General features: G+C 45.1%; 1 protein-coding gene across 1 annotated transcript in view; it reads left to right on the top strand.

The window, feature by feature from the left end:
- SPATA16 (spermatogenesis associated 16) overlaps positions 1–2,103 on the top strand; it is a 183,403-nt gene extending 181,300 nt beyond the window's left edge. The window contains exon 10 of the mRNA XM_054983481.1: positions 1,981–2,103. Coding sequence (XP_054839456.1) covers positions 1,981–2,103 — 123 coding nt within the window. The remainder of the gene's footprint in view (positions 1–1,980) is intronic.
- Positions 2,104–13,023: the final 10,920 nt, after the last annotated feature.

Here is a 13,023-nt window from a genome sequence, read left to right on the forward strand (position 1 = left end):
GTATTCCTCTGTCTATCACATGTCACACTGACCTGCCTGTCATTGTCATACAGTTACAAATCCCCCTCTTGAAATATTTTTTGAAGGAAGTTGTGATAGTTTAGTTGTTTTATACCTGTTCCTGTTTGCAGCACAGAAGTTCTAATCTTCAACAGAAATTTATCTGCACCTTAATAGAACTACAATCCCTGGGATTAGGGTTAGGGATCCGAGGGCCCCCAAAGGGAGATGTAATGATTTAAGAGATTCCTGCATTTTATGTATGCCGAGAGAGTTAACTGTGCATTGAGTTCCTTTGTAAAATGTGAATCCAAGCTGTTAAGTAGCCTTTATGGAAAGGTAGGTATAAGCTAATTTCCAAGGGTTGCTTGAAGTCAAGCGCACACAGACAGAAAGAGGTAGCAATTTCTTTTTTATTTGCTTTGAAAGGACTTGTACAATGATGACTCCTGATTGTTTCCCAACACACTCCCACCATCCTGTCTCTCCACACAATGCCTGTGACTTCAGTACACATACCTGAGCAATAGTAGAGTAATCAACTCTTAGAGCCTTAAGAAGCCTCCCAACAAACCAGAAAATCTCCCTTTCAACCTCATAGAATCATAGAGTTAGAAGGGAACTCTAGAGTCATTTAGTCCAACCCCTTGCACAATGCAGGAAATTCACAACTACCTCACACACACACACACACACACACACACACACACACACACACACACACACACAGTGACCCTTACTCCATGCCCAGAAGATAGCAAAACACCATCACATTCCTAGCCAAACTGGCCTGGGGGAAACTGCTACCTGATCCTCTGTACTCAACAGCCCGCAGTTCAGCAACCAACAAATGAAGGAGTTCCTCACCTGAGTTCAACTTCCATGCTGGAAGGCACCATCCTCTTGCCGTTTAAGTCTCACTGTGAAGAAGAAGGCTAGCCTGGCTCAGAACCAGCAGCTCCCAGCCAGTCCTGGGTGGTGTTTTAGTGCCAGGTGGGGCAACAGGTTCAGCTCCTTCCCACCCACCCCCCAACAGTGTTCTTGCTGATTTCCAAGCAAGCAGCCTCAACAATGGCAAAGTCACAAATTCAGGAGGGGGGGGGATTTAAAAAACTTCCCTCCCTCCTCCCTCACTGATATCAGAGCAATAATGATGCAAGCCATCCCCTTCCCAGTACCTAGTAGAAGGTCTGTTGGAAGGAGACTGCATTAGAGAATCTACAGTTCTGCATACCTACCTCATGTCTTTAAGAACATAAGAAGATGCCTGGTGCACCAGACCTGTGGTTGCCAGTTAGGGTTGGAAAATTCCTGGAAATTCCTGGAGATTTGGAGAGAGGAGCCTGAAGAGGGTGGGGTTTGAGGAGAGGAGGGGCCTTGGCAAGGCATAATGCTACAGACTTCACCTTCCAATGCTGCCATTTTCGCCAGGGAAATTGATCTCTGTTGGTGGGAGATCAGTTGTAATTCCAGGAGATCTCCAGCCACCACCCGGAGGCTGAGAACCCTACTAGTATAGTGTCCTGTCTCATACAGAGGCCAGCCAGTTGCTAGGGGGGGGGGTCAACAACAGGGCACAGAGAGTGAGGCCTTCCCCTAAAGTTGCCTCCTGGCCCCAGTATTCAAAGGTCTACTGCCTCTGAATATGGAGTTTCCCATTAATCACCAAGGCTAGTAGCCACTGATAGGTCTTATCTATGGTGAAGGCAGGCCTTCAACAAAACGGTTTGCTTCAGACTCAGGTCTCCCCTGGGTAAAATGGAAATAGGAAAGATCCAGTTTTCAGGATGAGCATGAAAGATGCATTTGAGGCAGAGTTTCTAAGTTCTCAATTTAAAAAACATACTTTAAAAAACTAATTCAACAATTGCATTTTGATGGAAAATAATATAATCCATACAACAAAGAATATTGAGTCTATGCAAGCAGGCGGGTGCAATGCTGTTTGACAGCCTCTGTTCTTTTTATGTTTGCCTGTAGGTTGGAATTATAGAAGACTTCTTATACCAATTAGAAGATAGTTTCTTAAAGACCAAAAAACTTAGAACTGCGAGGAGGCAGAAAATGAAAATGAAGCGGCTTCAAAGCGAACAGCCCTCCTAGTCCTACTGGGGAAGAGGCTCCCATCCGGCACCAGAGATGGCAAGAAGAGGACATTAGTATAGCAGGAGTTTGACAGGTGGGACAACAAAGGCCTGCCTTCAAATTAATGAGGTGGCCCCTCTGTATGGCTCATCTTTAGCAAGGAGCTCCTGCACTTCATTAGTCTCAACTGACAGGAATAAACGTTCATGGGATGCTTGACTGGATTCTTACGCAGAACGGCCTTGTTTATTCAAACCTGGCAGAAAAATCGGATCGTTACTCCAGCCCTTATTTTATGCATGATCCAACCAGAGTTGGTCTCATGCAGGACTTCCCATTCATATTGACGGGTCTTGTCCGGGGAAGACTCTTTTGGAGAAGGCACCATTTGTTCCAGTAAGAATTAGGAAACAATGTTTCTTTTCTTTTTAGAGCCCAAACATACATGCACACAAAAATATATAACAGCAACTAGACCAGTGCTTCCCAACCTGTAGACCAGACCTACTCAACTTCTGACAAACCAATCCTATTTTGCAGTCTTTGTCAGCCCTCGAGAATAGAAGGTTAACTGAGCATTCTGACAGGGGCAGGTGGTTGCCGTTGGATCACAGGACATGCAGGCATGGTCACTCTATGAGACCACTGTGGCGGGAATATTTTGGGAGAGACCCGACCTCCTTGGGCCCCGCGACTCCCCTAGTCCGTGCTCAGTTGGCCCCTTACCAAGGCTTGTGATTGGTGCTTAGACTAAACTTCCTAACTGTCCCTATCTAGAAAAAAAGTGCACTCTGTACAAAAGGAAATATGCTTAACCAAGTCTAAGGCTTTATTGAATATATGGCAAAAGAATAACTTAACCCTATAGACTTAATATATATATATATGATAAAATCTAAGACTAAGCACAACAATATAATTTCTCCTCCTCACTCCTTAAACGAGAGCTCTTGGACTACAGTGCCAACAGTAGATGACTCTTGCAAGCCCCTCTGCTAATTAGCAGGTGTAGCCCCGAAAGCATTTTGCCAACCCTTTTTATACCCTATAGTCAGAAGATTTCTCAAGTAATGTTGTTGTTCTTTAGTTCACTTTGTTCTTTTCAAAAGTACAATTACGTAGGCCCGTGAATTAAAAACATCTTCTACAAGTTACAGAAAGGAATTTCACACGTTCCCAGCCCAGGCTCTTCTCGTATATTATCAGCCCCTTATCTAAACGACCCGCTGTAATTTACAGGCAAGGGGTGAAACCCTTGCAGATGCTTTTCTGTCAATTAGTATTGAGTAACTTTAATGTTCTCCCCTTTGGGAAAATGAAGCTTCAGCCAGCCTGCATGAGAACCAAACTTATCCTCTGAGGCTTTTGGAAGCCTCTTTAAAGAGCCTGTGCTCGTTCCATGCTACAGTGGCTTAGTCTCTGACCCAAACCCCTAAATACTTTCCACAACCACACTTTATTCTTAAAGATGCAAGGACTATCGACTGTGCAATCTGATCCATGCATATTCAAAGCACTGGTCTTGCTGCCACATTAATGTGGGCGGAGTGCTTTCCCAGTGTTCAGAGATGATCCTTCCAGGGCCAATGAAATTATGTGGAAATAGGGATAAACCGCGGAAGACCAAGAGTTAAACCAAGATTCCCTCTCAGCCTCCCTTTGGCCCTCTTTGACCCATCCCAATCATCATATGACAGCACATCACATGATATTTCTGCTAAGCCATTATTAGCAGGCATTATAGTCCCTGTCCCACACTTCAGTGGGCTGGGGCATTGTCCAAAAATGCCACTGCTGCCATGCAGCAGGCTTTTAAAGCAAGTTCAGGCCAAGGGCTATCGAATTCCCCCACTCCTCCTACAGACTGCCCAGGGAAGTGGGAAGAAGAAGACAAAGACTAATGAGGGAGTCAGGGCTTTTTTTCTGGGAAAAGAGGTGTTGGAACTCAGTGGTGGAACTCAGGACTGCACAATGACATCACTTTGGGTTAGCTGGAACAAGGGGGAGTTTTTTAAAGTTTAAATCACCCTCGGCAAAAATGGTCACATGGCTGGTGGCCCCACCCCCTGATTTCCAGACAGAGGGGAGTTTAGATTGGTGTGGCGCGGAGGGCAAGCTAAACTCCCCTCTGTCTGGAGATCAGGGGGCAGGGCCACCAGCCATATGACCATTTTCAAGAGGTGCTGGAACTCCGTTCCAGCTGAAAAAAAGCCCTAGAGAGAGTATTGACAAATTGCCGCTGAATGTATAGCTGCAGTCTGGTGGTGCGTTCCTCAGTCTTCACAGAACCTCCTGTAATTTTGTCCTCTAAGTACCCCCACATGGACCTACCCAAATGAGAGCTAGAGAGGAATTCACAATGGCTGACCTCACCAAGGACTTGTTTAAAACTCAGCAAATGCAGTATCAAATGCTAGCTTGCATTTTTAAAAACACCACAAAAAGACCTTCTATATTATCTCAAACACAAAATATTTCACTAGAGACAGTTCACGGTCACAGCACAATCAGCTGTCAAGTCAACGAATGATCAGATATTCAGTAAAGGTGAACAGGAGCAGAGAGCAATACAGGAAGACTCCAGCACCCTTCCATACATATATAGTTGGTTGTAATGCCAATAAAGGTTGCTACTGCTGCATGTGTGGTTGGATAAAACCACTCAGGTTAATGGAGGGTAAGTCCATCAATGTTTATTATCCACAGAGTTAATGTTCAGAGGTAATAACCTACCTCTGTTGGGGAGGCAACTTCAGGGTAAGTTTGGCCTCTATGTCCCTGCCTGTGGGCCATCTGGGGACAATCCAGTTGACCACTAGGTGTGAAACAAGATACATGATGGGCCATGGCTGCTCTGATGTCATGAAACCCTTCCCATAATGACTTCCTGCTGGCAAAGCATTGTGCAGTTGCCATGGAATCCTTGGGTGCTGCAGAAGATTCAGGGACATGCACAAAGATTTCACGAAGGGCAAGCCTGTTGGATTCATGGTATGGCGAAACGGGGCCTCTCCCTTCTTTTTTGTCTTAACTGATAGACCCCGCTCTGCCTACCCCTCCCTTGCCTAGCCCAGCACCTGGAGGAGCCGTCTCACTTTCCTGTCTCCGGGTAGTTGCTGCCACCACTGTCCCTGTATGGGGTCCTGGTAAGGCAGGACAGTCTCCTAACCTCCCTCCTCTTCTAGTGGGCCCAAGCGGTTGGGGGACTATGTGGAACAGAAGATCTTTCTTCCTTCATAAATTCCAAAAATTATTTATTTAACTTCTAACTATACACAGGCAAATATACAGTGAACAGAAGGAATAATAAAACATAAACAGAAATCCCTACTCTATCTCCCTCATGCCCTAATGAGATGTTGTGTAGGGCAGGCCCGATCCTTTGATACCTGGGGTTACATTAGATCTACATCTCCCCTCAGAGCCATCTCTCCCTCAACTCCAGCCACCAACTGTCAACTTCCAACTCCCCTCCACCAACTGACTCGCTCTCCCTCCAATCACATTCTACTCCAGAACTGGACCCTCCCCTCCGCAGCCCATAGAAAGTTAACTCCACCAACAGAATGGCGTTTCTCCACATATGGTTACCCTGACCACACCTACTTTAGTGGACAGTACAGCCTATACACACCCAAAAGTTCCTTGCAGCTGTAGATTGATGGAGGAGATCAGTGATGGTATTTCAAGGGGGCTGGACTAGATGACCCTCATGGCCCTTCAACCCTATTATTCTATGATTCTAAGGAAGCCAATGCACCATCACTGACCTACTCATGTTTGACGAGCTTCAGTAGAACCCCAGAACTGCCCAGAACACAGTCTGAAAAACCCAGAGCCTTAAGCTAACTGGACATTTACGTCCTAGCATTAAATGCTTTGGGACAGAGCACGTGCTTTGGCTAGCACAAACTATTTCCCCTTCAGATGTCTGTGGCATTCTGGCCATGCGCTCACAGGATATATTGTCTCATAAAGCCCAGCAAGATTTTTTTTCATAAACTCTTAAATCAAAATGCATGCAAAACGCATGAGCCCACCAGCAGGATAACAGCTTGATTTATGCAACTGTGACTCAAAAGAAATTGTGTAATGGAATCAAAAATTGATCAAACGTTTTCTGCATAATCCAAGCTACCTTGAGCTGGTATGGACCCCTGGGACAGAGCTACAAAGTATTATTGCACTATAGAGGCCAGGTAATTGTGGCAGGGTTTCTTTTTTTCCCCAAATGGAATTTTATGACACTCTGACTAGCATCCCTTTTTGATGAATGCAGGCAAGGTAAATAGGGAGGATGATTTCGCAAGAATCATGACAATTATTTTCTAAATGCTTCCTATTTTCTTAAAGCACTAGATCAGAAGTACATCCTCTCACTCTCTTTCTCAGATACTCCTGGCATTATATACTTTTAAGAACAGGAATTTTTTAAAAAGAAGAAAAAAAGAAACGGCCGAAATTGCTGTGATATCCATTCTGATTTTCTGTTCTTCACGGCTGCCAACTTTTAAATCAGCCTCTTATTTAGCTGCCTCTTTAGCAGTAGATCTGCAGCCATTAGCAAATAATCATGTTTATCTTCATGCCCTGAAAACCATTACCTGCTGATTTCTTCAGAGCATACAACTGTTACAAGTATAGAATTAGCCAGGATAGGGTTGTCTTTCTTCCTTTCTTTCCCAGTCATTTGGCAATCTTGGTTGCTTTTCAAGCCCATGCTTTTCAAGCCCAAAGCAAGGTTCTGGTTTTGATTTGGAAGGCTTTTGATGAGCCTAATACCAGTTCCTCCCCTTATATCACATTCTTCCAGACTGACCCAGAGAGCCCATAAGCTAGAATATCATGTGAACAAGGAGAGGGGCACTTTCAATGGCTATCATGTAACACTCCTCTCCCTCCAGTCTTGGAGACCTGCCAAAGGCTGGACCTGGTCTCTTTTTGAGAATTACTGTCGCCAAGATACCCAGTCATATTTTTGATGAACATTTTCCATTTCATAACATGTAAAATATCCTTGAGAGTCCTTTTAATCATTAACCTTCCTTGTAACCTCCTAAGAGGCCCAGCGGCTGCCTGGGCGTGTTCCAGTGTTTCTTTTATCTTTAATGCAAGGGAAGGACGCTGCCTGATCTGTGTCACATCAGCGTGAATGAGTTGCTGGTTAACAACAGCTTTTGGCTGCCTCTGGGCCTGCCTTAGTCCGGGGAATCCAGTCAAGGACATTGTTAGACTTGCCAGCCTCCAGGTGATAGCTGATCTCCAGGCAACAGAGATCAGTTCCCCTGGAGAAAATGGTTACCTTGAAGGGTGAACTCTATGGAATTATTCCCCACTGAGGCCCCTCCCCTCCCCAAACCTCACTCTCTTCAGGCTCCACCCCCAAAATCTCCAGGAATTTCCCAACCCTAGACATAGTTCATATTGGCATTCTAGGATTGCTAGGCCTCAGGCTTTGGTCCCGAAACTCAGGTTTGGGGTCTAGGGCTGCCAATCCACCAGTAGGGGTGGGGAAGTCCCCGCTCCCATCCTCCAGCCTTTGCCACCACTCACCTGGCCGGCGGGTGGAGGGGAGGTACAGGGGATGAGCCCAGGAGGCAAAATACCTCCCAGGCAAGCCCACAGGAAGTGCACTGCCGGCAAGGCACAACAATGTCACTTCCAGGAGTGGCATCATCACTTTGGCTGCAGGAATGCTCCTACACTTCTCTTGGGGTCCCAAATGGGTTGATTCTTAAAGAATCGGTCCGGCCCAAAGCATGAGAGCATTTTCAAAACTGTGAGTACTGGGTCCCCCCCCTGCCTCCTGCCAGAAGGGTAAAGGCATCTGACAAGCCTATTGGGGTCTCCTGGTGGCAGGCTGAACTCCAAGAGCCATTCGCCAGCCCACACACTTCATGGCTTCTTCTAAGACTTCCATGCATTTCTGCTTGTGGTATCTGGACACAGCGATCCATGCTTTGATCACATCCAGATTAGATTACTGTATTGGGCCGTACATGGGGCTGCCTTTGAAAAACGTTTGGAAATGTCACTTGTTCCAAAATACAGTTGCCATATCGTCAGTGGCTAGATTAGGGTTGTAAAATAGTAATAAGTCCGGTAGCACCTTTAAGACTTTATTGAGGCATGACTTTATTGAGGCATAACTTGTTTGAGGCATAAGCTTTCGAGAACCACAGCTCTTTTCATCAGATGCATCGGACATTGGCTGCCCGTCTGTTTTCTGGGCACAGTTCAAAATGTTGGTTCTTATCTATATGGCCCTAAATGACTTGCGGCTGGGAGACTTTGAAAGACTGCCTTGCTGTCCAACCTGCCAGCTAACATCCTTTTTAGCCTTGTTCTCTGTGCCCTCACCTCCAGAGGTGAGGCAGGAGGCAACCAGACATGGCTTTTTTGTTGATGGAATCTCACCTGTGAAATCGTCGCCCCCTTGAGGCTTGCCTGGTTCCTCCCTTACTTTCCTTTAGGTTTCAGGCTGAAACATTTCTCTTTACCCAGGCTTTCTAACTAAAAGATTTCTTTTCAGTTGTTTTATGGCCTGCTCCTAGCCTGAGAACTGTTTTACTAATATCCTCTTAGACTGCTCTATTTGTTTTATGTACTTTTGTACCCTCATTTTGTTTAATTGGCCTGGCTTGTTTCTATTGGCACATTTTTATCAATCTGTTCTTTTTTTTCTACTGCCTTTGTTTTGTCAACTTATTTCATTGGCATTAATTAATTTATCGACTTGTTTTTATTAGTTTTGTTTTATTATTTTAGCTGTCAGCCGCCTGGAGCAGACCTGGAGAAGTGACATACAGGTTTCCTAAACCAATAATTAAGATTCTGTACGTGTATGTTGGACATGCAAGGCAACAATCTGGCACTACTGACCAACATTTTACATTTCTCTCATTGTTTAATGTACCATGATTTTAAAACTATTTTTGTGCTGAATTCTTCATCTTGCCTGTGTATCTTACCTGTCTACAGAAACAGTTCAGATGTTGAAAAGACCACCAGTCTCTCACTATACAAATATACAGTGAGAAAGTTGTGTTGATGACAGCAAGATCTTTGTACTGAAATGAAAGTGATAGGAAAGCTTATGCTACAATAAAATTGGTTAGTCTTAAAGGTGCTACTGGACTCTTTTTGATTTTGCTTGTAACCAAGACTTTTAAATGGCACAGGACAGAATAAAGAGTGACCAGAAAGCTCCTCTTCAGAAATGTTACAACTGGATGAGAAGGGGGGAAGGAAGACTCTCTCAAAAGTTATCTTTTTTGAACGCTAACCAGGGTGGTGTCAGAAGGAGCAGAGGGATTGTTAGGGATCAAAAAGCAGAGCTCTCAGCCGTGAAGAGAAGGGGCTCGGTGCACCTCCTCAGCGCAAAAATTAGCATGGAATAATGTCATGGTCCTGACCTGGTAATTTTTGAAATTATTATTAGCACTTAACCACAATGCAGAACTACTGCTCCCATGAGATAGTAGGTCCAGCTGTTCTGAATAAACATTTTTATTAGCAGTATAAAAAGAAAAACCTATTCTCTTTAGCAAAGCGCTGAAAGGAATTACATATGTGCATTCAAGGATAAGGTAGAATAACTGAAGGACGTGTGTGTGCAAGTTATATGCCGTCAAGTCGCCTCTGACCTATGGCGACCCTATGAATGAAAGACCTCCAGAACGTCCTATCATTAACAGACTTGCTCAGATCCTGCAAACTGGAAGACGTGGTTCTAGACCTGTACAAGTTGTGGCCCACTAATAAAAAAAAATAGACCACCTTTCGCCAAAGCATGGGCCCAGGGCAATTGTTGACATATGTGTGAATAAAAGCAGAAAATACATCATACCTGAGCAACAACAATAAATAACAGACTAAACCATATTCTCTGTGCATAAAACATCAATAAAAATCAGCAGAAAGCCCTCTGGAATAAAACTGGCTTATTGGGTCTCCTAAACACTCATTACTCATGGGTAACACTCCTTCACATCTACTGGTAGCCTGCTCCAGATTAGGGGAGGGGAGGGGAGGGGAGGGGGGGCAGCTTCTAAGAAAGCTCTGGGCTGTTTTCATACTACTTACCTGCTCCCGAAACATTGTGAAACATCTCGCAAAAAACACGGAAGATAGCGTCTTCTCGCGAGAGTTTTGCGTGATGTCGCGCAAAACTCTCGCAAGAAGACGCTATCTTCCGCGGTTTTTGTGCGATGTTTTGCAACGTTCTGGGAGCAGGTAAGTAGTGTGAAAACGGCCCTTGAATGGGTTACCAAAGACCAAAAGAGCAATCCTAAGTAGGTCTACTCAGAATCCTATTCATGTACGTTTTTTAATTTATGATTTATTTATGCACTTCATTGATTCTCCACTTTCCTCCCCCATGAGGAGTCAAAACAACCCTGTGAGGTAGCTTAGGCCGAGAGCATGTGACTGGCCCGAGGTCACCCAGCCAGCTCCCATAGCAGAGCGGGGATTCATACCTCAATCTTTCAGATCCCCCTCCAACACTCACCACTACACCTGCCTCTAGGTTTACGCTGCAAAACTCGCTGTGTGAGGAAATGCTGAGGAGAAGCTGGTATGAAGAATGAAGCTGGTGACCAGGTTCACACAGGGGGAGACAGTCCTTAAGATATGTGGGGCCTGGGGCATGAAGGACTTTAAAGGTCAGAACCAGCACCTTACACTGAGCCTGGAAATATAACAGGCACCAAAATAATTGGGGTTTTTTTTTAAGGGTGGGCTCATGTAAAGGGCAATGTATTAGCCTAGCCATGCGCATGATGCCACCTTGCCAGAATCAAGGAGGAGATGAAACTCCACACCTGATGTAACTGGGAAAAGGCACCTTTAGCTACAATGCTGACCGGTTTGCCCATCAGAAGAGCTGGGCCCCAAAGTAGCCCCACGTCCTTCATTCAGTCTGCCAGTGATACCGCACCCAAAGTCAGCAGAGTAATTCCCTCTAAACTAGCCGTCTTTCCTCCCAGCAATACCTGGATGCTTAACAAATCTACAGTTTTGATAGGCCGCAAAAATAAATAATCTGACTGAGCTGCCAGTAGAATCCACATGTGGTTGTGAGGCTGCGATTGGCTTGGAGGACCTTAAGTTCCATAGGTACTCTGCCTACCACATTTTATTCCTATTCTTCTTCCAAGAAGCACAAGCTGGTCTACATCACTCTTTGCTACCTATTCTAACCTTATAGCCATTCTGGATTAGGCTGAGCACATGATTGGTCCAAGATGGGCTTCACAGCCAAGTGCAGATTTGAACTTGCATCTTCTCATTCTTGGTCCACTGCAGCATGCTGGGCTGAGGGCCAATACTGTCTAATATGATTGGCTGTGGCAATCAGAGCCTGAGATCCGATTGGTTCGGAATGCACAGTATCAGATGTGATGGACCGATAGTTAACTTGGTTTAAGGCATCTAAACATACAAGATCTTTCCAACACCTGTTGCCTGAGAGCCAAGCTACAAGAGACGAATTACACGAGGAGGAGCACGTGAAAGGAGTCGCAATGTTCGCGGGGAAGCTGAGTTTTAAAAGAGATGGGAAGGCTTTGTCAATTTCCCCTCTCTACAGAGCCAGGGAGATCCCTGCTCAGAGGACTTTTTAATTTCCTCTTTGTCTCCCAAAGGCTCTGTCAGTTTCACCTCCCCTTCTAAGAGGCAAAGAGGAAATAAACAAACCTTCTGAGCAGCAATCTGTAAAGAGGGGATATTGACAAAGTCTTCCCATCTCTTTTAAAACTCAGCTTCCCAGCTAACATTGCATCTCCCTTCATGTGCTCCTCGTGTAATTCGTCTCTTGTAACTTAGCTCTCAAATTCCTCAACTAGAGATTGCAGGGACCAAGCCAGGGACCTTTTGTGTTCAAAGCATGCACTCTACCACTGAGCTACGGCTCCTTCCAAGGCATTCTCCATGCCAAATATTGAAGCACAATACTTGAAAGGATCTACCAGATACTTCATCAAATTTCCCAACAGTATTTCAGTCTCACAACAGTAGTCAAGTCTTCCTGATAGACACAATTGGTTCTGCTAATGAAACCATTCTCAGCCCAGGTAGAGGGAAGAGAGATTCCCTGTGGAAAATGCCTAGCTTGCTTCTCTTCAAACACTGAAGGAGTCACGTATATGACAAGATTAAATTCTATAAAAAGCCATGGTGGGAAGGTAGGAACCTACTGAGAAGTTAAACTGTTGGCATAAGGGTGGCAACATGAGGCAGAAAAGAGAGAGGAGAACACAGCACTATGCAGTAATTACAATCAAGAGAGTCTGGAAATGCGCAAAGGCACATGGGCTGTCTTTCAGAATTGCATCTGGCAACCCTCTCTAAGTGATGGCCTTCTGCATTCCCTTAATCATCAAACCAGCCAGAAAAGGTGGGCTCCATTCTTCAAGAGTCCCATCTTTCAACACAACGACGACTGTCACAAAGAGCAGATTTAACAGCAAGACTTTTTCTTGTTACAATCCATCACGAGGAGATGCCAAATCTGGGACACCTTTGTGCGGTCTACAAGAGATAATAATAGAATGTATTACCCTGACCTTTTCCATTTGCTTGGCAATGCTATTGGGAAGCCTTCTCTCTCCTCCCCTCTTAACCACCTCATTAACCTGGGAGGGGGGGAAGGAGGAATGGAGAGACAATTAGCCTACAGAATATTAAAAAGGTTAACGCTGAGCAGCACACTCCCCGTCTGCCTCAGCCATGATGGGGTAGGAGAAGCCTGGCGTCGAGTTCCACTTGCGTACGCTACAAAAGGCCTCGTTCTCATCCTGGGTTTCAGACCAATGGCATGGACATTTTTCTAAGCCTGGCACCTCCAGAAGAACGATGTGAGGTTTGCTTTCGAACAGTTGCAGGGGTATCGGAATTTCTTGAATACTAGGGGTCAGGGCTCGTTTTGAGGGGGAA

The sequence above is a fragment of the Eublepharis macularius genome, chromosome 6, assembly GCF_028583425.1.
Source record: "Eublepharis macularius isolate TG4126 chromosome 6, MPM_Emac_v1.0, whole genome shotgun sequence".
NCBI classification, from domain to species: Eukaryota; Metazoa; Chordata; class Lepidosauria; order Squamata; family Eublepharidae; genus Eublepharis; species Eublepharis macularius.